Source organism: Crocodylus porosus, unplaced genomic scaffold (assembly GCF_001723895.1).
Source record: "Crocodylus porosus isolate Cpor-Errol unplaced genomic scaffold, CroPor_comp1, whole genome shotgun sequence".
Lineage (NCBI taxonomy): Eukaryota > Metazoa > Chordata > Crocodylia > Crocodylidae > Crocodylus > Crocodylus porosus.
The window spans coordinates 125,109,101-125,136,227 of record NW_017728943.1 but is presented as its reverse complement, the minus strand read 5'-3'; the positions used below and the strand labels follow the sequence as shown (position 1 = coordinate 125,136,227).

The window sequence follows — 27,127 nt, the reverse complement described above, 5'->3', positions numbered from 1 at the left end:
GCACCAGGTCCAACAAGGCGTCTCCCCTGGTGGGGCTGTGCATCTCCTGGGTTAGATGGAGGTCCTGCATTCTGGCTAGAAACCTATGTGAGCGGTCAGACCTGGCTGACTGCTCTTCCCAGCAGATGTCTGGAAAGTTCAGGTCACCCATGATGACCACACCCTTTGACCTAACTACCTAGTAATACCACAGTGGTCAAAGAGATTTAGGGTATAGGTGATTCTTACTCTCTCATATAATTCTACAGTGCTACCACTTCCCTATTCTTTCATCCATGTTTCCTTATCCTTCAGATTTAAGTAATTTTATTCCTTTCTGTTTGGTACTGCTGTTCTCTGCAAGTCCATTTGTAGCATCTGACAAAGTAAGTTGTTGCCTATGAAAGATCAGACATTTCTGAATAAGCACTCTGCCTTGCTTTATGCATATACTTCTCAACTTCTTGCTTTTAAAATATGCATTCTTGGAATTTTAGTCAGATGGGCATCTTTGCACATGCTCCATTGCGGGGGAGGTGCTTTAATTATAGTGGTTCATTGAATGAGCTTTAGTTAAAGTGACCCCACTGCCATTTTGAAGCACAGGGACACTGAATACACAAGACGCAGAGACTGCTGGAGCACGCTAATTAGCACGCTTCAGCAGATTCAATTAATTGAAGTTTTTTTGCTTGCCCTCAGGCCAAATTCAACACATTTTCACAATGCGATGAGTGATATAATCATGTTGATAAAATCACAGTACTCTCTCTAATGTATTCCTCACATTGGATGTTCAAGGACAAACACTATTAGTAAAGACAAACAAAAGTTCCATGGAAATTGATAAAACTTTGCTCATTTGCACCAATACAGGGTTTGCCCTGTAGTATTTAAATTATACAGGAAAATAAAAGCTACGTTCCTTGTCACAACAATCTTCAAAGAAAACGACTTGTTAAGACTTTCCAAACAATTTTAACACCATTAGTAATGATAATGGTATAGATACAAGAGGATGCATATGTGACCATATAAAATCACTTGTATAAAATCACAAATGCTGTTTATTTTATCAGACTTCTGGATACAGAGCTACTATAAGACATAGTGTGAAAGCATGTCATCACAATCTATTCTTTATATTCTAGTAATATTTAAAGCTATGTTAGGACTTTATTCAAAGTGTTGTAAAACCATTAACTAGCTCATCTTCATAGTGCTGCATTGCAGTATTGCTGTCACTGTTCAGATGAAAAGAGAGTAAAGCAATTAAATGATTTCCCTTATGCCACACAGAACATCTGTGGCAAAGCTGAGAATAGACATTGATAAGTTCTTAGCCTATGCTCCCATGGTCTTTCCTTTAGACTCTGCATTCTTTCAGTAATTTTTAATGTAGCTGTCAATGTTGTGCAGAAATTAATGGTAGTTAATTAAAAAAGAAAAACCAAGATCCATACATTTTGTTTATTGTATTACTAGAAAATCTTCAGCTTTGTTAAAGAAAAAAAGAGACTACATTGCAAGGACAGTTTCAGAGTAAAGTAAAATCTATGACTGACAAACTTTGGGCCAATTTCAGAGTATTGAAATCACCAACAAAACTCAAGAAGCAAGTACCTATATTATATTGTGACCTGTAATTCACAGCTTTTCTCAGGAGAAAAAAAAATCCTAAAAATACTGCATAAACTGATCATTTTTCAATAATATCACAATATTATGTAATTCTACAAGGCAAGTCTGTAGTTCCAGTAAAATCACTTTTTACTGGTAGGTAGAACATCAGGACAGTTCTCTTCAAGGAACCTTCAAAGTTGCTCAGTAACTAGCCTCTAAGAAGAGAAGAATTCTTTGGTTGTTTTCAGAAAAAAGAGGCTTTTCTATATGCAATGCTGCCGCAGCAAATGCATCATGACTCATTAAGGGTTTAAGAACAAAAGACTTCTCATGACATTCATGTTTAAACTACAGTCACCATCTATGTTACTTGCAAGTGATGGTTTTACCACTCTCTGCTCTATCATTTTCTTTCTTATCCCAGTCACCAAGTTCCATGATACTAGCTGTGGTAAGAAAGCCCAGGTAGCACATATTTTAGTGTGGATTATGTGATTAGGAAAGGGTGTATGTCAGTGGTTCTCAACTGGTGCTGCAGCATCCCAGAGTGCCACAAGGCGCCCTCAAATGTACAATGACACAGCCAGGTAAAACTGCCATACACATACCTGCTGCATTAGGGGTCTCTGATCAGCCTAAAACAAGCAGGAGCAGGCCGCTGCTGTGACCCTCCCTGGTTCATCCCTCGAGCACCCTTTCCAGAAACAGATGTGCAGGACAGTTCCACCCATTAGCCTCTTTCTAGTAGGAGCAAGGGCAGGGCAGAGGGAGGTCCAGACAGGAAGGGATGCATAACACCAGCCAGCCTCTGCCCATTTTAGGTTGATCAGAGTCAAAATGCAGGCAGGAGCCCTTCCTGGGCTGGCCCTTCCCCACATGCCACAGCCCTTCCTGGGCTGGTCATGCAGCAGGCATGTGGGGCACTTCCACTGGGAGGCAGCATAACCTAGATGAGAAGCACTGAGTTCAGTTGAGGCAGCACTATCAGTGGTTCTGAACTGGGAATGTCACCACATTCAAAAAAGTGGTGGAGAAGTGCCCTCACCCCGAAAAGGTTGAGAACCACTGGTGTATGTAATATAGATCAGATACATAAATATAACTGGCCTCTCAGTTGTGATAAGGCAAGTTAATTTTCTTCTGAATCTTTGCAAATTATTTAAATGTGAGTCATGTGAAGTGGTGCGGCAACAACTACCTTAATGGTTGTGAAGTAGACTTCTCCACAGTGCTGGTAGGCTACGAGAGTCTGTTCTTCTTGGTTCCGAGCCAACCGGACAAACATCATCCAGTTTCCACAGTCTTCATTAGGAGTGTCCAGAAAGTACTTTCCTCCATCTTTCAATACCTAAAGAAAGGAGATTGGAAAGTGGGGAAGAAGGATAGTTATAGCAGACCCCCTAGAAAAGAACTTACTAACCTTTGTATTTCTGTGGGGTTTTTTGTTTTGTTTTGGGGTTTGTTTTTTTAATTATAAACTCCACTTTTTCTTGCTAATATGCCCTGAAAAATAACAATTGTTACAAAATAGATTATTCTTGTTGAGCTTACTAATAAAGGTTGAGAATGAGTGATTTCTAAAGCACCTAGTTACTAAAACAACTGCTGATATTTGTTTGGAATACAAAATTACAGGTTACATTTGACAACATCTGCAATATTGTTATTGTAGTATCTATAATATAAAAAGATAGTATTTTAAGATTTAAGCACAAATAAGTAGGCAGAAAGATTAATTTTGAACCTTAATGTGCTTCCTGAGTGCTTGATCTCTCCACTTTTAATGCTGTGTTAAAACTGTATTCTGCATGGAACAATATTGTTATTGATATGAAAAATCTGGCAAAGTCAATTCCCACTAAAGTGATATTTGAACACTCTCTTGACTGACCACATGTTGCATTCCTAAAAGAAGGTAAGTACTAATGAATAATCTTGCCATTCACTTCACTTCACTTTATTCCCTCTAGATTCCTTTTAAATGGAAAAAGAGAAGGAATATGCTGGGAAGGAGGTCTTATATCTGTTGCTGAAGCTGCACATCCATGGTGATCATGCTAACACTTCATACAGATATCCCATGCATCTGTTCCATTAATCCAGTGATTCTCAACCAGAGTGCAGCACCCTGAGGTGCTTTGAGATCCTTTCCAGGGTGCCACAGGTTGCCACACAACATTAACACCATTAGGTGTGCAAACATGAATCACAAGATAAACTCAGAGATTTCAAATAGAATCCATAGCGTTAAAAATATTTCGACCTGTTGTGGTCTCTCTCAGTTCTTTGGAATGGAAAAGTTGCGCTTGTTTTTCTTTAGTCAAAAAAATGAGTGAAAAATAAGAGCTGGAATTATCCAAGGATTGCTCTGAGTCTAAAAAGGTTGAGAACTATTACATTAATCATCTGAAAGTTTACAAAAAGTTATGAAGCAGTTACGTGACATTTTCTTGCCTATTAAGAAATTGTTGCCTAAGCTTGCTAAGTTTGTGATTAAAATACATTTTTTTCTGGAGAAATCCTAGGCTCAGTCACACACTCAGGATTCTAGAAGACAGAAAACAAAGTTCCTTTCACTGTGCTGTAAGAAATTCAGATAAAAATCTGCTCCCATTCTCTGCATCTGGGGAAGTAACTCATAGATGAGTAAGAACTATGCCTTTAGGATACACCTATATGCTAATTAAAGCATAGGAAGTCCAAGAGGCGACCATGATGGAGACTATAACTTGGTTAAAAGATAGCTAAGAGAAAGAAAATAAATGTGTTGATTCATCCATGCTGGAATACATGTTATATTTCCTGTTCCAGTAAGAAGTGCAGAAAGAAGGGGAGGTGGAGAAAAATTCACCCCAATGAAAAGCAGGTGCTGTTTGCAATGTCAGCTTGCCATAAGTGGCCCACTGGGAGGTTAATTCTGTGCATAACTTGTTTTAAGAGATTTCCACTAGCAACAGGTGTCAGAAGGAATGGATTGTATCAGCTAATGCTGCTTGCTTCTGAGGCTGTGTTGCCTGGCTGTGGGTTATCAAGCAGGGGGCAGTGGGTATCCTGTGCTAATTCATCTATTTCCAATGCAAATACATTATATTAGCCGTAAATGGTATACTCCAGAATGAAATCAAAGTCAGTGGTACTTTCAGTTTATATGAGAGGGTCTACTTACATATAGCTAGATACTGAAATACATCTCTATAGTCGGACCAAAATACAAAAGGGTTACTGTAGTGAAAAACCCCACAGTAGTCAGCACACTGCCATGACCTTCCTCAGCCCCATCCTGTGCAATCCATAAAGGGTGATGGATTGGGAGAGAGGAGTTTACAAAGGTAAAAAGATAACCAAGTTTGTGGCAGTGAAGAGAAGAGGACAGACTGTCAGTTCTTGACTCCTGGAGAACAGCTTACTGAAGGCAGAAATGGGATACTCTGAAAAGTCTTACGGGGTAGGGGGTTCCCTAAATACCTCCAGCACCTCACAGCACTCTGCTCTACCCCTGATTCAGCTGTCTCTGAGCCCTGGTACCACCTAAGTGTGCCAGCGAAGGGATGCGGGAGTAGAGTCTACCAGGTTTATTATCATGGACTCCATAAAAGGAAGACAGTTCGAGCATGGAGTACCATGGAACATCCCAAAGGGACGAGAATTCTACCATGAGTTGGTGTTACTTTATTTGTGTTTGGTTCCTTTTGTCCACTAATAACCCCGGAAGGCATCGGCTTCTACAGGCCATGCCAAGGTCCCCTATAACTAGACCTAGACATCATAGCCCAGAGACTAGACGACACCTGGGTTCCCTGGGTGAGAAATTCCATACAGGTATATATACAGGCTGAATACTATTTGCATCACAGTAGTGCCCAAAGGCCTCAATCAGGATCAGAATCGGTGGGCATTATACAAATATGTAGAAAGAGATGGTAGCTTACTAACTTGCAATTTCAATATACAAGATAAACAAGAAGCAGTATGTCAAATATTATATCTCTTGTGATAATATTTTTATAAGTCCCCGTATTGACCGCTTTGCTATCTGTGCCATTGATGTTGATTCAGTGCATCAAGCTTCATTTGTTTGGTGACAGAGTTGTTTTAAGTATTTTTCCCCTCCTTTAAGGCTACCAAAAGTATCAAAGCTTTACCTGTGCTCCTCTACCCCATGCGACAACTTCCTAATATTAAGCAGTCTCTGCATTCATGTATAGGTGCCCTCTATTGTAAGGTACTAGAAAAAGGCACATTAGCCTATTTTTATGCACATTGGTGAAAACCCACCGTTTTTATGTGACACTTTAATATGCATTAAAATAGGGTAATGCACATTTAAGCACATGTGTAGGTGTGCTCAGTATGCGATATTTTAATCAGGTTATGTATTGTTAAATGGAAAAACAAATGGAATAATTTAACCTGGAAGTTAAGAAACTTTGGCAGAGGTGCTCTTATCATATGTTAACATCAAAGTCTTACATCAGGAACATACACAGGAAAAAGAAAGATGCTTATGATCCTTACAGATAAGCAGAAATACATCTAAGCTCTCTTGTAATACCCTGAAGCCCCATAAAGCAAATTTTCCAAGGCCCAGCCAAACTGGAGTTGGTTACCTGCAGAACTAGCCTGCTGTCATCATAGTGGGTCAGTTTTGTAGACAGTTTGCCAACATATGGACCAAATTGTGTTCTCTTCTGTATGACTTTCTTAGCAAACACTCCCAGGACTGTGAATAAAAGTGAGACCAGTCTAAGATGAATACACATATCATTAACTATTTCCTAAATATTTACAACTGAGAGAAAAGAACCAGCCAAAAAAAAAGATGGACAAAATGAAGTCTTCTAAATGAGTGACCAAGATATGAACCATGGGCTAGATCCAGCCCACAGACCTGCAGGGCTCCCATGGGTCTAGAAATTTGGTGGTGCAGCAAGCAGTGGCAGCATTAATTGCTCTGCAGGCCAGATAATACAGCACTGCACACCAGATTGGACCTGAGGACCAGCCCTGTGAAACAGACTGAGCCCATAGATTGGCCCTATACAACAGAACTGGCTTGTGAACCAACTTCTCACCAGTCATCGGGTTCATAGGGCCAGAAGAGCTGAGCACCACTGTCCAACACTACAGCTGAGCAACATATCAGGAAAATTGTTCTACTAGGTAGAAACCTTAAAAATGTACAAGAACCTGGAAACATTTTTAAAAATAGGATTTTGATTCATTGAATAATGTTTGGAAAGTCACAATGGATTGCACACTTTTCCCTTAAGAGAAAATTAAACAGTGAGATAGGTGTATGCAACACTCAAACCCGCTGATGTTTATCTGCTGATAAACAGCATTTCATATGCAAGGTGTTTCAAACACTGTATATATGACATATTGCTTTGTATAGTTTTGTCAAAAAATCCAAACCCAAAGTAAACTATTTTACAATGTCCATTATTCCTCTCCATGAATGTTAATGATAGCACCTTTTATTTTGTTACAAAGCTAACTATAATTAGATTTACAAAACGTAATGGACATATCTACAAATTAACAATGTCCAAGTCTGGGCACTACAAATTATCCTGTTGCCTGAAAAAAACATTCTGTCTATAGTACCGATCAGAAATTCTGAAACTGTGAATTGGACAAAATCTTACAGGCTTCCTGAATTTTTGAGGGGAGTGGGGAAAGGGGAAGTTTAATTACTGCTTTGTTTATAAGTTTCTGTTGAATGCTCTCTTTGTATACCTCCATCACAGTCAATTGAAAAAAACCTATCAGTAATACTGCATCGCTATTGATTTTGAATATTTCTAGTTAGGTTATCTACAATGACATTTGCTCAACAAAGCAAATCAGCCTCATGCTGTTAGTGTATATGGCATTCAAGTTCATGGTGGCATTCTGCCATCAATCTGCGTGGAAATTCATGGAAAGCCAAGCACCAAAAAAAACCTAAAAAACCCCAAAAACTCAATAGCTGGATTTCTGACCTTAATCATACTCATCCAAAAAGATAGGCTGTGCACAACTGCCTGAAGCAAAGACCACCTCTAAGTTACAAACCAATATTCATACTCTTGTCCCTCCTAAAGACTGCACCTATAAGAGCTAAAATACTTACTCTGTTGGTTCTCAGCTCGCAGCTCCAGCACTTGTAAAGTGAGGTAGTGAGGTAGGGTAAGGCGGGCACGGCTAGGAATAACCCTGTCTTTAACCCTGATGAGTGGTCCATGGAGTTTGCATTCTCCTATAAGGTTTTTGCCACAGTCCTCACACCCTAAAAGTCAAGAAGAAAGCTCCTAATTATAAAAATATCATACTGTTTTCTACTTCACAACAAGTAGAGACTGGAAAAGAGAATGGAAGAGAATTAAAAAGGATTTCTGGCATTTATGCAGCAGATTTCATGCTGGAGGATCCCAAAATACGTCCAAGACTTTAAAGGGCACACAACCTATACACAGGGATAACTTCACCCTCAAATGAAATGCAGCCACCTCTGGAGAGCAGCAGAGCAAATATTCTGCAGTTACACAGCCACATAAATAAGACATAAGATTTATCTCAGGCTGCAATATTTCTTTAGCAACATCTTATCACACATGTATTCCCTGTTCTAACCAACAATTGTAGGTTAGCAAAGGAGATCATGGAAGTCATGGTAGCCTACTCAGTGTGAGCTCATGCAAAGTAAACAGTGCAGGTTGAAGGATTGTTCCTAAGCTCCAAAGACTCTAATGCTACAGTGCCCTAGCTGGTCAGAAACTGGCTCCCAATATTTGTGTGCAGACCTGGACATACGCATGGGTGAACCGAGCAGCTGTCTGGGGCCCAGACAGAAAGGGGGTCTGAAAAAATTACAGTTGCAAGAAAAAGTTGTAGTATTACTGGACTGGCAATGTTATCAATTGAAAACAAACTATTTAAAGATATTGATACCACAGATGCGATAAAGACTTTTGCAACAAAGAAAATAATTATCTTTGGCAAAGGGGGGCCTGGTACTAAAAGTTTGCCTGGGGCTGCCAGGAGTCTAGGTACAGCATTACTTGTGTGTATGTACATATACAGGAATTCTTCATCTTGCTCATTTTTTGAGCTCATGATGTTGAAGATGGAAAATATGTACACTCAGAATTCTCAAAACCTTTGTTTACATGATCTAAATAATGGTCGTCAGAGGAACAACACAAAAAAAGTTTTTTAACCTAAGTTAACATTAACAATTTATACTAAATATAAATTACAGAATGCAGTTACAAAGTTGTGTAACTCCTGTCAGTAGCAAGTAGTTGTGCACCACTTCAGAAACTAGCCCTTAGTTTATACTGTAAAAACTTGCTCCCTAGCCAGTCTCCAGAATTCAAGTGTAAACTGTTCTTAAAAAATAGGGTAATTTATTCATTGTAAGCTACAGCACTGCTTACTGAAGCACAAAGGCCCAAAGCAGTATTATTTATACCTGTGTTAATGCACAACACAAAAAGCTATTTATCATCATAGGGGTTAATGATCATCTTTTCTCTTAATAGTTTTGATGGTCCACCAATTAAGCTAACCTTGGCAATTGTCTGTTTACTACCTGCTCCTAATCTCTCTCTCTTTCACTCTCTCTCCCACAATTTTGCAGCCTTGAAGCCTCTCATGCTGTTTTTGGAACAATGGATCCACCCATAGAGATCAGTCTTCAGCAACAGCTATTGTTCCAGCCTTAATTAAGCAAGAAAGGGAGGGAGAATCAGCTAAAGACTAGGCTTTGAACCTGATCTGTACACTCATAACTCTGAAACAATATTTTTTTCTTCATTCTTTCAAAACAAGGTCCAGCTTATATTCCAGGACATGCTATATGAGAGAAAATACAGCATACTTTAAATTTTTCAGCAGCTTTAAAAATGCTAAAATGTTATCAATGTTTACTGGTAGTCTCTGAAGGGTATAGCTAGTAACAAAATGTTCAAAATTAAGAAAGTAAGCTTTGTTTGGCCTTTCGTTCAAATTCTACAAATGCTCACTTTCTCTATACAGCATGGGTCAGCTACCAGCATTAAAACAATGCAGTAGTAAGAAAATAGTTAAAACACCACATAAGCTTTTCTGATTTAGTTATGGTTTATGAATTAGTTAATTTCAAACTTAGCTTTACTGTTGGACTGAAAAGCTGGCAAACTACTTGTGCTTAAAAGAATTCTCTCTACATTGACATATAACATTAGCTCTAAACGTTTCATAACGGGGGAGCAGAAAACTATTTGAAGATGTTGAATTGTATAATGAAAATGAGCACCTGCATAATTCCAGTGCATCTTAATGATGTATCAAAGAGATTTAAAAAATACTTAGGACAATAACCTTTTATATTACAAAATACATTATTTCTATAATACTTAAAAAGTTGGAATTTATTAGACATCTTAGGAGGGAGAGAGTATGTGTGTATTTATATTCAAAGTATATCTTAAATGAAAGAACCAAAATATACAAGTCCTGCATAGCTCCCATTGAAGTCAAAGGGAACTACATATTTATTCAGAAGCAGAATCTGGCCCAATAGATAACTACAAAGCAAAATTTAGGACAAATGGCACAAAAGGCATGTTTAGTTACTTAGATAACTTTTCTCAAGGGATAAATACCGACAGTCAAAAAGTCCAAGGCTGAATCAATTAAATATTTGTAGGTTAGTCTAAATTGCATAGACTGAAGCGATAAGCAAGCGAACAGACATTGACTTTTGATTCCAGAAAGGTAGTAACATGCCTGCAGTGGCCCAGGCCAGAAATTGGCCCTACCCACTGATCCCTCTCTTACTTAAGCAGCCAGGCCAGATTGGGCCCTGACCATGCACCTCCCCCCTCTGCTTGAGTGGGGTGCAGGTGGGGAAGCCCCTACAAGGCAGACTGGGGTTGGTGTGGGCCAGGGTGAGGGTTTAAATCCCACTCCCGTCATATTCAGCTGGCTGAGAGGGAAAAGCCTCTAAGGGCTTCCCTGCCCACCCCATCAGGCAGACCCAGGCTGGAGTCCATGCAGGCCAGGGTGGGAATTTAAACCCCCCACATCCCTCCATCACACTCAGCTGGCCAGGCTGAGGCAGGGTTTGGCCATGCCCCACCCGTCCACTTGAGTAGGGGGGTGGGGGGAAAGCCTCTGAAAGCTTCCCTCCTCCCTGCTGGACAGAGCCCAGCTGGGGTCCAGTGCTAGGATTTTCCTCCTCACCCCCTTCTCTTCCAAGTTGCTCCATCTAGGAAGCAGAGGGACAGGGCAGACACTGTTCTACTGGAGCAGACAGTATAGCACAGCCCAGGATTGCAAAGCATCCTGGGATGTTGGAGGACTGTGAGTTAACTTGAATTGGGAGGGGATCTGGGACAGAAGTTCCATAAGTCAATTTAACCTAAATCAGTTAAGTATATGCTGTGGTAGTAAATTTAGTTGGGCTTCTGGCCTAGACTAGAAAAACAGACAGACAGAGACCAGAAGTGCTGATAATGCTTTTTCAGTTAAATGTTCTGAGATAAGGAATCCTGCATGCCTTGTTTTTGTCTTGATATATTAAACTGTGTATGGATGTTAAGTTTATTTTTCTCTCTGAGAAACCAGAAACTGATAACTATTTCTATAAGCACGTTTCACTCTTCTTTAAGTAAACAGCCTGTATGTCTGTTTGTGTGTCAGATCAGTGATTTACTATCCAAGGTCATATTTTTTTTTCTTTCTCTGTCTTAAATATAAATATGCTTGTAAACTTGGAGAGTCTGAGAAATCCTTTGAAACAGAGAAGCGGGTGATTCCCCTTGCTGTATGGAATTCTCCCTGTAATCACAGTATAGCCCTAAATAAAGAAAAGCTGGCTCTGTCAGTTCTGATTCAGCCACAACACAAAGTTTCATTTCATCCACAAGGCGACTACATCCAACCAGGTTTATCTTAAACTGGTTTTGGCCACTTTGAAAACGGTTTATGTGCACTGAGCTTCTGCTCTGTTACAGGTTTAAACCAGTTTCTGATCGCTTAAACTAGTCTTTGTGTAACTTCTGTCCCTAGAAGGTGCTGATTTCCTACGGTTTCAATTTACTGATGTGGGAGTTTAGTGTCTCTGAAAGTTACAGTATTGCCAGCTCCAAACATTTAGAAGTCTTAAAGTTGGTCAAAACCCATAAAATTGAAAGAAAAAAACTGAAACTCAAGAGTGTATTTCCTTTCTGCTATTTGACCCCTGAAATTTTATGTTTCCTAGCTAGTCTCTTCTATTATGTTTTTTGTTGTTGTTTTGTTTTTAAGGAAAACTAAAATGTGTACATTCATCTTATTCTAGGAGCAGTAACTTTCAGGAATATACCAGTTGGCATGAGACCCTTGTTGCCATCAAGAATGAATTTAGGACCTTTTAATTTAGCACCTTACTATGGACTGTAGTACTGTTCCTTAAGCACTACATGTGAAAACATTACACTAAATCTTTATACTGGTATTTAGAAAGTTAAAAGGCAAGAGAGAAGGTAAAAATGAAAAAAAAATACTGAATAAAAAAACAGTTTAGGCAGCCAAATAATGATAATTTGGGAAACAGGAATGGTAACTCAACATGAAAGACACAAGAGACTTTTAGTAGTACTGGTAATCTGTGTTGCAGCTGATTTTGAATAATAAAATACTAGAAAGGCTAACTAAAACAAAACAAATCAAATACACAACTTTGTTTTAAAACAGTTGTGAAAGTCTTTTGCCTTCCAAAATTTTCTTTGCCACCCTTCCTATGTCTAAAACTACATCAATGTGGGTTGGGAAGGACTGGTGAAAAGCAATTCTTGGCAAGAGAGACATCAGTTTTATTCAGTTAGAGAGATAAATGAAACAGTGGAAAGTGTCTCTATGCCCATCTTCTATCGTTCAACAGTTATTTACCTATGATATAGATACTCAATGCCATTTTGTTTTAATATATTTATCTATCTACATACATGGGTACAAATATACTTTTTTTCATTTGATCTGGAAACTAAAATTCCAATGTCAGGCTTGAAAACAGACCATGAATATTTTTCCTCATGTTGTGTGAATACAGAGTAGGCCCCAATCCTTCAAAATGTACGCGTGCCTTTATTGTAAGCACTGTGGGTAACAACAATGACGGCTAAGATTCATGCATGAGTGGACCCACTGGGTGCATTTACATGAGACACACCGGCGCAGTAGCAACAAGCTATTGTGCTGTAGCTCATTGCTACCATGCAGTAGCATTGCCAGGTGCTAACTGTGCAGTGAAAGTACTGCACAGTAGCATTGGGCAAAAACCCTGCAGCAACAGTACTGTGCAGTAACACCAGGTACTGCAGTTATTTAACACTTACACAAGTACTTTAGTACTTATGAAAGTACTAAAAGACTCCACAGTAACAACTGTGCAGTCTGCTACACGTATAGACTAGGCCAGTGTACAGTCTTATCTACCATGTCCAAGATGGATCAGAACTGCACAGTTCTAAAGGTAACTGTACGTAGCTTCACTGAAGTAAGTGGCCTTCTAAGTCTCTTTAGATTCTTTTCCATAAAGCCCTGCAGACTAAGTGTTACTGTTCTCTACAAAAAATAGGTTTGTTAGATAGTTCCAATCATCATGATAATCATGTATGGTCAAATCACCGACTGTATTTGCTTTCAGAAGTATTGGTTGTCTAAGACACAAACACTCTTAGTCTCCCCGTCATACTTCTAATCAACATCCCTCTGAGTCACTCTGTCCTCTGTCTATAGTGGTAACAAAGGTAGGGCTGAATAACTGGCCCTGACAGAAAGGACATTAACGGGCATTTTAATGTCTGCTAATATTGCCACCACCATTTTCAGTAATGCACAAGACTTTCTGATTAATTATCTTTCATATTGTTTGGCACTACAAAGTGGCTCAAAACAGTGATTGGAGCTGCCTGAGCTTATTAATAAGGAAACCTTTTAACAAGAAACCTCTCAGTACTAATGTTCAGTAAGAGATGTGAAAAGAGTGCAGAGCAGGTTTTTACACTCCAGCTGTCCATACATAAAGAAAATTAATTGAACCATTTTTTCTTTTTATTAAAGACATCCGTTCATCTACAAGGGAAAAGCTAATGCTGGTCATCCACAATCACAATTTATTATTTTATTTCTGTAAAGTTTGTAGGTAAGTTTATCAAATAAACTGGAATAGTCAATCTGCCTCACCGAGACATGAGCAGGAGAGAAGGAGGTGAGAAGAGAGAGTAGGAAAAAGATCAACAGCCTTGAGAAGCTGTAGAGAACACTGGAAGGCTCAGTACTGAGAGTCACAGGAGACATGGGCCAACAGTGGTGATACATAAGGGGTGCACAGGGATGCACATGCACCCCCTGAGAGTGCCAGTGCACCCCCTGACCAGCCATGCTCCCTGCTTAGGTAATGGGCAGGCAGGAGCACCAGTGCCCCCACTGCGAGCACTGGCCAGGGAGTGTGAGAGCTGGATATAGGCCACAGCCACTTCCAGGAGCGCCGTGGCCACTCTCAGGAGCAGCGCAGCTGCTCATCAGTTGGTAAGTTTTGCTGCAAAGGGACACCCCCCTTTGGTTGGTGAGATTAGCCGCAGGGGAACCCCCGCAACGGTTGCTGACTGGTCACTGGGGAGGCATGTTCCCCCCATGACTAAAGTGGCACCAGTCTCCCATGTAGGCCAACATCCAAAGAGAGGTCAGGAAAAGCTTTTGGGGAGCTGAAGAGAGAACCCATAGACCAGTGATTCTCAATCAGGGTACCATGGAACCCTGGGGTACTGTGAGATTCTTTTAAAAGTGTAGCTGTGTACTTACTGTATGATATTAGCACTGTTAGGTCTGAAAACACCTATGCGAGATTCACAAGATAAAACCAGGGATTTCAAATAGGAATCTATAATGTCAAAAACATTCTGACCTGTTGTGGTCTTTGTGTTCTTTGAATTAGAAGAATTGCTCTATTATTTTTCCATAGTCAAAAAATGAATGAAAGCTAAGAGTTGGCATTTTGCAAGAGGGGTACTGAGTCTAACAAGAGTTGCCTTAAATCTAAAAAAGGTAAAAACCATTGCCTTATAAGCACTGCCAAAGAGAGACTAGGGTTTTTTGGGAAAGACAACAGATTTTCTTATGGAGGCACTTGTATTTTCGGCAATATGCAGTCTGGTCCCAAATGTGTCAATGGAATTAGACAAATTCTAATTTGTTTGATCACTCTGCTAACACAGGGGCCCAACAACCTGATATAAACCTCACAGAAATTAATGGAAATATTTCTCTTGGCTTTATTGGGCTCCAAATCAGACTAGAAGTAGCAGACAGATTTATATGCAGCTCAGGCAAATAGATGCAGTAACAGATGCAGAGAATCATAAGTGATTTTTTTAAAGGATCATTGCTTGATTTCATTAGTTTTGGTTCATAAAATGTGACATACTTTTAATGAAGTAAAGAGACGAGTGTGAGTGAGAACCCTTGCAACAGTCCAGGTTCTTCAACAGATTTGGGTCCAGGACAGTAATTGCTCTTCTGTCATTTCTTGGTTATGCACTTACCAACAGTTGAAACTGATGATGTTTTGCTAGAGTCACTGATGGAAGATATTTCTTTTCAAAGCTATGCAAATTAACTTCACTAACAATGCACCAGAATTCGAGCTACAAAAACAGATTTTTCTCATTATACCTGATGTATCTGAAATTCTTACATGGTCAGACTTAAAAAAAACAAACATCTTTCCATAGTGATTTAGCTTCATAGGCATTAATATAAATCACTAACAATCTGGATGTCTTCTGAGTGTAACAAAATTGTTAGACGTCCTACTTTGACTTTCTGAGCTTAGGTGGAATAATGGTGACTTTTGTTTCAAGTTATAAGGCCCCTGCTAGAAAAGACTGTGGGCTTTGTTGTGCGCAAACAGCTGAAAAACATTGCCAAAAGCAGAACAGACACAAAGAACTGCTGTTATAGGGAGGATGTATCTAATCACAGAGTCAATGACCTTATCAATCCATGCCATTCCTCTACAATTCATCAATATTGTAAACTCTTGAACAAACCTTTTAACAGTCCCCAGGTATCTGTCCTGTAAAGAGTTAGCTCCTATGTAAGTGACCCTGCTGACTCCTCCCTATACAACCAAAAGTATAGGGAAGAGTCTGGAAAAACTGAGGCACTGTAGTATGTAATAGTATCATGGGTCCAGCAGCCAGGGAGCAGGAAGCTGGCATCTCTAGGGCATGTGGGAAGGTAGCAGCGAGTTGCTGGGAAGTGAAAAATAGTGAGAAGGTAGGAAAAGTGGAGCAATTTATCTCTTTCAAATTCCTTCTCCACGTCACTATTTTGGACTGACAGATATCTTGACATCTTACCATTTAACTTCACTCAAGCCTTCTGTGAAAATTGAGTGCTTGATTTTATTTTAAACAAGTTAATGTATCATAACTAACAAGCTTGGAGCCTAAATTTTCCCAATGTATAAATACACTGATTTTAATCCGCACCCCCACCCCCGTTCATCCCCCAATACAGTGCTAAGCTTTATGCACATTATCTATATTTTAAAAGATCATAAATCCCTGAGGACATTGCATTCTATTTCTATAAAGTGCCTTTTGTCTCACTGCCCAAGAGCCCCAAGCTAACAGATGATGATAAAAAAATCTACCAACCTAAATTTCAAAATGTGCTGAGTTGCCAAAATGCACTTGAAGTCAATGGGAACTGCTGGTACCCAGGATCTCTGAAAATCAGGTTTAAAAATTCCACAAAGTATCTAGAAACAGCTCTGTCTTTGTGTCTCTTTGGCTAGAGACAGACATTCAAAAAGCCCAAGCCTGAATTGATTTAATTTTTGCAGGTTAGTCTAATCAGCAGAGATTGAACCAATTGGCAAGTGGATAGACATTCACTTTTGATTCAGGAAATACAGACACATGCCTGCAGTGGCTCACGCTAGAAGCCAGGGGGTGCTAGAGCAAGCCCTCCCTTCCCTTCCACAGTGCTGAGCTGGGGGGGTGGTATAGCCAGGCCCTGACAAGATGCTATGATTAGGGAAGGATTTAAATCCCCTCCCTGCCCTGCACAGTCCCCAGCCAGGGTGTGCCTGGAAGGGGAGGGGGAAGCAGCCCTCACCAGGCTTTTCTCCCCACTCACTGCTCAGGGGGCAGGAGTGTTGTCAGCCCCCATCTAGCACTCTGAGGCAAAGTGGAGGGGAGAAAGGGGAGGCAGTACTGCTTGTGTGGAGTGCATGTATCTGGTGATACTGAGCTTTTCAATCTCTCTCCCTACTTCTTCACAGTGTCTGCAGCAAACTGATGGCACTCACAGGTCCCACACATTGCAAACCAAGTAATTTCTCACACCTCTCTCCAGAGCCAGACACAGGCATGGGTGAACCACATAGCTGGGGACTGGACAGAAAGGGGGCCCAAAAATGGTTATTTTGTTTCCATTGTCCAATTATTATTATTATCATTATCTCTGGCAAAGGGGTCCGATACTAAAACTTCACTCAAGAGTCTTGGTATGGTAGTGCCTCTGTCTCTCCCCTCTTGAACACTGTCAGATCGCAGCCTTTGAAACAAGCCAGCAGGGAGCTTATCAGGATACAAAGCTTTTATCAATCCATCAAAAAAACTAAAGGCCTCTCTCTCATTAGTACAAGCTCTCTTAAACAGCTTTTTCCAAGGCATTTGTAAGGAAGAACAGAGAGACATTACCAGCTGACCTGTTGATTAATTCCAAAAAGCCCTAAGTGGACACTGTTGTGTCTGCCTTTGTTCCAGTGAAACTGGAGACACACATAGACACCTCTCAGCATTAGCTATCACAGGAGTGGTGTGACCCTGACCAGGTGCCGGCTGGGGTCCGTGCTGTGGGAGAAGTGAGGGAAGAAGAGGGGGATCCCTGTTTGAGCGGCCAAGTGGGGTAGGACAGGGGGAAGCCAGGCAGACGCTTCTCTGCCTGTGGTCTACACCTCCTTCTCAGCTAGCTAGAGCTATGACATTTAATAAGCCATAGAACGGCATGGCCTGGCTCTGGTTTAATGTGGGCTGGGTGGCCTTTGGTGGTTCACCTTCTACGACCAGGTATCTTGCCACCAAGACAAGGGAGAGGATGTTGACATATACCTAGACTTCCAAAAGGCCTTTGATCACCAGATCCTCATGGGAAAGTTGGAAGATTGTGGGCTTAACTGCTCGATGGTTAAGTGGGTAGGAAACTGTCTTTGAGTTAGGACCCAAAGAGTTCTTATGAACCAATCTGTGTCGTCCTGGCAAGAAGTGACCAGTGGTCTCCCTCGGGGTCCATGCTTTGTCCAGTGCTTTTCAACATCTTAATCTTTGGATGTGGGGGTGAAGAGCTTACAGGCCAAGTTCGGACAATGCCAAGTTATGGGGGAGCATGGTCATGCCTGAAGATAAGCTGGAAATTCAGGCAGACCTGGACAGGTTGGCAAGTTAGGCAGACCAGAACCAAATAAAATTCAGCATTGAGAGGTGTAAAGTGCTCCATCTAGGGGCAAAAAATCCCCAACATACCTACAGGTTAGGTGGCACCAATTTGACTATCACCATGACAGAAAGGGACCTGGGGGTAATAATCAACCACAGTATGAACATGAGCCATCAGTGCAATGCTGTAGCCAGCAGGGCAAGCACTACGCTGGCATGCATCAGTCAGTGCATCTCAAGCAAAACCAGGGAAGTGATTCTTCCACTGTACTCAGCACTGGTGGGGCCGCAGCTGGAGTACTGCATCCAGTTCTGGTCATCACACTTCAACAAGCATGTGGAAAAACTGGAGAGAGTCCAGAGAAGAGCCACCCATACGATCAGGGACTTGCAAGACAAGCCATACGAGGAGAGGCTGAAGGACATGAGCCTAAAAAAGAAAAGGCTAAGAGGGGACTTGGTAGCAGCTTACCACTACATCAGGGGAATATATCAAGAGCTCAGTGAACAACTGTTCACCAGGGCACCCTTGGGGAAAACCAGGAGTAATGGCCACAAACTCCTAGAAGACCGCTTCAGGCCCAACTCTAGGAAAAACTTCTTCACAGTCAGGGTGTCTAGACTGTGGAATAACTCCCCACAAAGGTGGTACCATCCCCTACCCTGGAAATCTTCAAGAGGAGACTAGACGGTCACCACGCTGTGGTCACCTGACCCCAGTTGTCTTTCCTGCCTAGTATGGGTGGCTGGATCTGATGGTCTTGGGAGGTCCCTTCCAGCCCCTAAAAATCTATGAATCATCATTGAGGCAGACTTTGCCTGCCCCTACACTGGGGGGAGGGGCAAAATATGGCCTGCAGGCCAGATCTGGCCCACAAGGTCATTCTATCTGGCCCGTGGCGCCCCTAAAAGATTTAGAAAATTAATATTTATCTGCCCTTGGTTCCTGTAAAAATGTCAGGAGCCAAGGGCAGTAGGACCCAGGGGAGGCCCACAACAGCAGGACCCGCCCAGCCCTGTCCCCCCAGCTAGAAGTCCCATGAGGGGCTTCTGGCCTGGGAGCATGTGGCTGCCCCGGCCGGAACTGCAGGTAAGAGGAAAGGGGGGGGGAAGGGCAGGGAAAAGTAGCCTGGGAAAAAGCTGAGTGTGGCCGGGGGGAAAGTGGCCCCTTGCCTGCCCCATGGCCAGCGCCCTGCACTGCAGCTGCTCGCAGCTCATGTGGGGCTGCCTGTGCCTGCTCCTGACAGCCCCGTGGGCTGCGAACAGCTGCAGCAGGGAGCGCCAGCCACAGGGTAGGGGAAGGGCCGCTCCCCCCCCGCCGCACTAAGCTTTTCCCCAGGCTCCTTCCTGACATGGAGGAAAATGGCCCCTCCCCAGCCCTGTGGCTTACACCCTATGCTGCAGCTGTTCGCAGCCCATGCGTGGCTGTCTGGAGCAGGCACAGGGAGTGCAGCAGGGAGTGCTGGCCACAGGGCAGGTGAGGGGCCACTTTTCCCCATGCTCAGCACCAGCTTCTTCCCTGCCTGTGCTTTGCCCCCTGCTTGTACTGCAGGGCAGGGAGGCACTGGGTGTGAGTGGGCGCAGGAGCCAGAAAGAACACAGGGCCTGCACTGTGCCAGCGGGGCCCAGAGCAAGGTGGCAGGAGTGTGGAGTCCCAGTTGGTGGGGGCTCTATGGAGTTGGGCCAGCTCCACACTCTTCCTGCTGGTGCAGCCCAGCTCCACAAGCCCCTGCCAGCCAGATGCTAAGATGACTATCCGTTAAAAGATAGAGCCAGCTGAAACATGATGTTGCAGTGAGATGTGTATACTGCACTAGAAACATTGTCTAGAAAAAAGTATGTAAATTAAGCCCCTTCTACACATTACAGATATGGCAAAATTAACTGGTTAATTGCGCGATTATCTTGAGACCAGCTACACATGCAAAGTGCCTATCGTGCATAAAAAGCTCCAACTAGCTATAAAGTTAGCACACATTTTCAAGGTCTAACTTTATAGCTGGTTGGTACAGAGTTTTAATTTGCACATGTAGCAGGGTTTCCCCTATGGCTGAGAGCCTCATCATCTAGCAGGGCTTCCAGCTGCAGGGGTACACTATACCCAGTGGGGGCTGGGAGTCTTGCAACTGAGACTAACCCCAGCAGCTGCCAACTCTGGGTCCCAGCAGCACTTCGCATTGTATGCTATCAGCATTGTAACATGTCAACATGTAGACATGATGCATTCAATCTGTATGAGCAATTGGAGAGTAGTCTGATGACTAGACAAGAGCAACAGCAGGGCTGAAGTCTTGAACTTCAGAAATGCAAATTTCAACAAGCTCAGGTCACTAGTCGGGGAAGTGCCATGAGACCAGGGACCAAAAGCAAAAGGTGTGCATGAAGAGTGGTCATTCCTTAAGGACACGATCCTTGAAGCACAAAGGAAGTCCATTCCCACACAGAGAAAAGGTAACAGAAGGCCTGGGCAGGGAAATCATGGTCCTCTTAAAAAAGAAAAAAGAGGGTACAAACAATGGAAGCTGGAGACAGGCCCCAAGGAGAACTATACAACAAATCAGAAAGGCCAAGGTGGTGACTGAACTTAGATTAGCAACAGGAATCAAGGACAAGAAGAAGTCGTTCTTTAGGTATGTAGGGAATAGGAGGAAAACAGATGGGAGTGTGAGGCCATTGCTGAACAACTCAGGACAGCTGGTTACCGACACTCAGGAGAAAACTGAACTACTGAATGACTACTTTGCCTCAGTATTTCACTGGGCCAAGGGGAAAATCATGCCAGATAGGGTACAGAATGAGCAGAGCAGGAATTACTGCCTTCATACTGTTGCCATAGAAATGGGGTGTGATCAATTAAAGAAATTAAACATATGTAAGCCTGGAGGGGCAAAAAAACCCATGGTAAAAAAAAGCTCCAGCTCAAAACTGAAGTCTGGTCAGCCAGAATGACACTGCAAGCTGCCGGCTGGGCTCCAAGCAGCAGGATTGCCACTGTTGCAGCCCCAGGAGACCTTCAGGACTCCAGGTGAGGCTGCTGGGGCCAACCCAGTGCTGGCTCCAGCCTCCTCTACCCCACCTGGGATAGCTTGCTATGTGCCAGAGGGTGCCCGGGACAGGCATTTCCCAGGGACAACCAGCAGTGACACAAGATGTGCCCCTGCTGGTTGTCCCTGGGGAACCAAATGTCTGCGCTCATGTGGAAGTGGCCAGTTTTCAAAGCACTTGACTTGAGGCAGTAGAGCTCAATATCATAGCTGTCACTGAAACTGTTCGTTGTTCAGTATTGTGAGACTGTTGCTAGAGGACTGCTTCCACTAACAGACATAATCAGTCTCCACACTGGAATTGTGTCAGAAGCTGTGTGGCAGCTGAGAAGCTATTGTTACCTGGAAGCAGAAGTGGATCCAGGATTTTACAAAAGGGGGTGCAGGAGCAGAAACTGGCTCTTCAGGGGTGGTTACACCCTACTTCCAGCCTTCTCCCTCCTTCCCTCCACCTGGGCAGGCAGACTGTGCCACAAGAACAGCAGTCAGGGACTTTAAGTACCTAAAACAGGTGCTACCCCCTCCTTTTTCCTCCCTGCTCAGAGGCACTTCCTCCCCCCCAAATCCCCCACCACCTCACCTCCCACTGTCCCAGAGGTGAGAGAAGTTTAGTCAGGCTTCACAGGGGCCAGGCTCATCCCAGGACAGCAGCACTGGGCAAAGGGGTGGGTTCTTCCTGCTTGCAAATGCTCCTGAGCTGGTTGGGAACACCTGGGCTAAGTCCAGACAGTCAACCTAAGGCTGAATTGAGTCAGTCTTTGCAAGTTAATCTAAACTGCAGAGATTAACTGATTAACAAATAAACACACATTCATTTTTGATTCAGGAAATGCAACCACATGCCTGCAGTGGCCCAAGCCAGAAGCCAAGGGGCGCTACAGCATTCTGCTAGCCACTACCAAAAAGGAGGGAACAGAGGAAGCCCTTCAAAGACCTTTCCTCCCTCTTTGCTGGAGGAGAGCAGGCAGCCCATGCTCTGTCTGAGTGGCGGGGAGGGGGCAAAGATAGTCACACTGAAATCATAAAAGCTTGAACAAGAATAGTTCTCTCTCTGAAAAAACTGTACACTGAAACCTAGAAACAGTAACACAGCATACGAGGTGTGTTTGCTTACTCTTCCTGCTGCCGCTGAGGTTTCTGGGATTTGTAGTCGAGCATCACAGCCGTAGGACTCTCCAGGGTTGCTTGTCATTTGCTCTTCCTGCTTTCAGGTGCCTCTGGGATTTGTAGTCCACAGTCACAGCTAGCAATAAGTAACGCTGCAGGGCAGGTCCATACTCAGGGGAGGGCATTTTGACCCCCCCCCCCTTGCCCGAGACCCCAGCCAGGGTTTCCCTGGGGGGAGGGGGGAGGCAGTGAGCTAGCCAGCCCTCACTGCTCCAGCTAGGGAGCAGAGGGGTGGAGCCATCCCTGTTCTCTAGAGCAGACAGCACAGCCCAGCCGAGGGCTAGAAAGCATACTAGGGTGCTGAGGGACTTTGATTTAATTTAAACTAGGGAAGGGTCTGGGACAGAAGTTCTATAAACTGGTTTGATCCAAATCACTTAAGTCTCATATTACGTTCAACCAGGTTTATCTTAAACCAGTTTCAGCTGTTTTGAAACTTGTTTATGTGCACTGAACTTCTGTCCTGTTCTAGGTTTAAACCAGTTTATGTGTAACTTCTGTCCCTAGCCCTAGAGGGACAGGCAAAGTGGAGGAACCATCCACTTGCCACTGCTGTCACTGTCCCCGGCTAACCCCAGCTCCCATGCAACCCAGCTGGAGCAGGACAGGAGCTCTCCTCAGCCCTGGGCAGTGGGGACAGTGGCACTGGCAGGTGGGGAAGGGCAGAAAGGGAGCAAAGGGGCCAGGGAGAGGAAGAGATGGGACTCTGAGCATGGAGGGGAAAAGGGTGTGTGTGTGTAGGGGGTGTCTTACATTCTTCAGGGACTTGAAGTCCCCAGCTACTGTTCCTTTCATGTGTTCAAAAAATGGGGATGAGGCTGTACCTCCTCTGGACCCGCCCCTGTTTGGGAGGGTGGTGGGATTATTCTGCCAACCAAAAGCTTGGATTCTGTCAGTTAACAATTTATACCTAGGCAGATTCAAGTCTGCAACAAAAGAAGTTATGTGAGCAAAGCTTTCCCTTGTAAACAAGGTTTTAGGCTTCTAAGTTTTGTCCTCTGTCTTCTCAGCCATTTGGAGAGTATAGTTTTCTGCTTTTGCAGTAGTAGCTACACTAACTCCATCTGTTGCCTAGAAATATTATTCAATGGCAGCCTCCTTTCAGTAAATTCATTCCAACTCTGTTTTATAGCAGGAAATTCTGCTATAGCTAGAGAAGGAAATTGTCATGCTAATATGTGCATGCCATTTTAGCAGTCAGCTTTACAGCCTGATTTGCTTAAAAGTTTACAGGACCCCTAGTAAACAGGTTTTTTAGATCTTATTTTTCCACTGACTTCAATTGTCCACTACAGTCCTTTGAGACTTCAACACCATTTGCTCTCGCTTATGACAGAATAACTTATGAGCACATCGAACACAGAATCAAAGCATTCCTTTTAGAATGTCCAGCTGTAGTGAAGTAATCTCTGAACAGGCTTCTATGACAAAATGTTGTCCAGATGAGTTGCATTTAAACCTTTTGCATTGTTCTGGAGGTAAAAAGGCTAGAAACAACTGTTAGAAGTAACCAATAAACAACAACAACAACAAAATCAGGAACTATAGGTGTCCAAGCTACGAGTTTAAGATTTGCATAACAAACAACAGAATAAATAGTTCTGTTCTATTACCATCGTTTGGCTTTTACATGGTAGCTTTTACACTTTTGTACTAGCTAAAGAAAAACATCCTTTAACATTTTCTGACTAATACACACTGCAAAATTGCAGTATGCAAATCTTGTTTCTCTTTATGTAAGAGTACATGAGGTTTTCTTGCTTTGTGTTTTGTTCTGAAGAGCTCACTGTTGGAAAGCTTGAAAAGCTTGTTTCAGAATATAATTTCTTTGGCAGAAATTCGAAGTGCTCTATTAGTGAACACTTAATCCCAAGTAATTTTCCTATTATCTTGGACCATAGCTACACATTTCCACTGAAGAAAATATGCTTGTCAAAGAACCTTCCATGTCCTAAAAATCTGTGTGCACAGTGCTTTTGTAAAGGATCTGAAGCTCTTAATCGATTAATAGCCTGTTAAATTCATATTGTAGTAAAATAGTGCTCCAATTATAATTGCAGAATTGAAAAGCCAAGAATTTTGTTCAAAGGCTTTTAATTAGTTTATAACTTTTGGTCATGCTAAAATGTCTTCTAAATACTCAATTCTACTGTTTACCTATAGTAACTGGTTTTGTGTACAACAGGAAATGGATAAACATTCTTTCAATTTCTCCATGAAACAGTTCTTTCATGCGTGCCTATTTTTCTATTTTGCATAGGTAAAACTTTACATTAATTGAGAATTACAGTTGCAGACATAAGCACTCAAAAGTGAAGAAATATCAAAATGAACATGCAATCTTAACTCTGCCTGCTTCTGTGAAGGCATTAGGCTACAATGCTTAATATGCACCACATAGTGTATTATTAAAGAAACTTGTATTGTGCAATATTTTCTATAACGTAGATCTTGAAATAAACATCAAAAGAAAGAGTTTTAGTTTTCAGCACTTAAAGATCAAAAGCCTCTCCATAAATTTCACGTAGTTAATGCAAACTCCACAAGCTGGAACTAGACACTCATCAAAGGTCATTCTCCCACATCCCTGCCAGGCTTTTTGCCAATTCTTTGCACACATTAGCAGCAGAATAGCACAAGAACTTTCCTCAAGGAGTTCTTGAATACAGCTCGAGTAGGTTTTCTTTAAGTATGCAGGAGTGGCTGATCTCTTCTAAAGCCCACTGAAAATGGGTCTTCCAGATGCAATATATAGGGAGGGGCTTTTCTCTGACACTGTAGGAGCTTAAGTGCTAGGGGAAAAGGCAAGGAACCAACCTGCAATATTGTAGTTCCAAAGGCACACTGGAGTGGGGTTTCCTCCTTTGCACTTTTGGAGGTGTTGAGAAGGAAGCCATTGACCTATATTCCTAGGTTTAAAGAATAAAGTGTAATTAAATGTAGATGGAAGAGTGTACACACACAATTGACCTGTACATATCTCTAGGCAGCATGCCATACAATTCTGGGGGAATTCTTAAAGGATGTGGGAGAGAATGTTTCTGTTGTAAACTTAGGAGTTTGGCAGCTCAAGGTCTGCAGTGGCACGCTTTTCTTCCATCTATGTTCCTTACATCAGGAGCAACTATGTTTATGGAAACCAAGCACAACCAGAGGAAAACTGCTGGTTTTCTTATTGCTTTTCAGTAGCCAGAATGAGAGCTGAGATCTGACCCAGCTGAGTCCAGGAGGAAATCAGAACAATCCATCAACTAAATGGACAAAACTTAATCACATGTTACTAGCATATTTATATCCTACTAAGGATTTTACTGTCTTAAAAATTATCTTAAAATTCCCTTTTATTATTTCTGTTTCATGTCCAAGATGAATTTTGGAAAACAAAACCCTCATATACTAGAAAACAATGGGGTTACTTTCACTACTGCTGAAGGGGAGTTTAATTTTCAGGTTCTTATGTATATTTCAAACACTGCAAGGTAATGACATCTTACAGGAGCTAATGGAAAGACTGAAAACAGTTGCTGTCTTTTAAACAGAACCTTTTAAAAATATTTAAATCTGGGGACAAATTGAAGCTAACAGTACCCTTTACAATACGTAAAATTAATTTGAATTTCCATGAGGTGTTTGCTGACTTCATAGAAAATAGCTATATTGAACTCTAATAAGCTGTATTTTCAGACTGCTTTGAATGTCTTATATTATCCTTAGTGACAGAAATATATCAGATTTCAAATTAATAGCCTTACCTCCCTACAGAAAACATTTAATAAGCCACTGTTAATCAAAACACTTTCAAGCTTCTTTTATGTAAACTTTTCCTGTGATTTGTTTTACAAATACTTTTTTCAGTTCAACATAGCATAATTTCACAGTTTCTTATTTCATGTACGTACGAAAGTTAAAGGAAGTACAACTGAGCATGCATCGGAGATGATAATACAAAGTAAACGCATTTAGTTCTCCATCTCTCTCTCTCTCCCCCACATTCACTTATGTATAAAGCTTAAAAAGTTGAAATCAACATAAGGGTAAAATTAATTGATCTTTCTTTTTACTGACATTTTGTGAAATTAAAGTATCAAATATTAGCAAATGTGTTTGTATGTCGGTATGGGTCACATTTCAACTTCATTCTGCTGCTTTCAAACTAACAAGTTTGTCTAAGTTCTCAATATTTTTTATCCTGCTGAAAAAATGGACTGAAATTGAAGCTCAGGTTATTTAACGGTTAATTAAAAATCATCCTTTTCTCAAGGCTAAAACTCATGAGCTGTATTTATGGTTGTCCACGGTATTTTTTTTGTTGCTATCAGTAGTTTATATGCATAACAAGTACAAATCAAATGAAGTCACTTCCTGCAGTCTACATTAATAGTTTCTAATCTGTCTGAACAAAGATAGGTTCCTCATGGCTGAAAGTTGAAGCCATTTCAAACAATCACACTGAAAATTAGAGTTTAATTTTTCAGCTTTTCTTCTTCCTTCCTACACTGGTTCACCATTAAGTCATGCAAAATTATTTCCAGAAAGAGTGAAGGAAGTAACAACAGATTCAAAGAAAATGACTTGCTATTTTTATTTAAAAACAGTCTATAATATCCTAGCTTGTCTCAGCCATTATACCCTCCTCTTTTGGGAAGTTCTTGGTAGGCTAATCAATTTTACTGTTATAACCCCTCATGAATGACAAAAATTGTTCAAGGCAGACTCTCCTTTTGCCCAAAAAAGGGTGTTTGTGCCCAAAAACTTGCAAAGAACATTTTTTTCCAACTATTTAGTTGGTCTAATAAAAGATATAACATTTACCCAAAGAACCTTGCCTGCCTATGTCCTTAGACTAACATGACTACA

The 27,127-nt window shown here is 41.8% G+C and overlaps 1 protein-coding gene across 4 annotated transcripts in view; it reads right to left on the bottom strand.

Moving 5' to 3' along the window:
* PLAGL1 (PLAG1 like zinc finger 1) overlaps positions 1–27,127 on the bottom strand; it is a 48,305-nt gene that overhangs the window by 8,138 nt on the left and 13,040 nt on the right. Inside the window, exons 2-5 of one of the 4 annotated variants that reach the window (XM_019550137.1) lie at positions 25,088–25,179; positions 7,718–7,873; positions 6,210–6,322; positions 2,801–2,950 (exon numbers count right to left, since the gene is read on the bottom strand). In XM_019550137.1, the coding sequence (XP_019405682.1) occupies positions 2,801–2,950; positions 6,210–6,322; positions 7,718–7,873; positions 25,088–25,179 (511 nt within the window). Of the gene's footprint in view, positions 1–2,800; positions 2,951–6,209; positions 6,323–7,717; positions 7,874–25,087; positions 25,180–27,127 lie in introns of those variants that run through there. The other 3 variants (XM_019550138.1, XM_019550140.1, XM_019550139.1) reach the window with 3 other exon arrangements.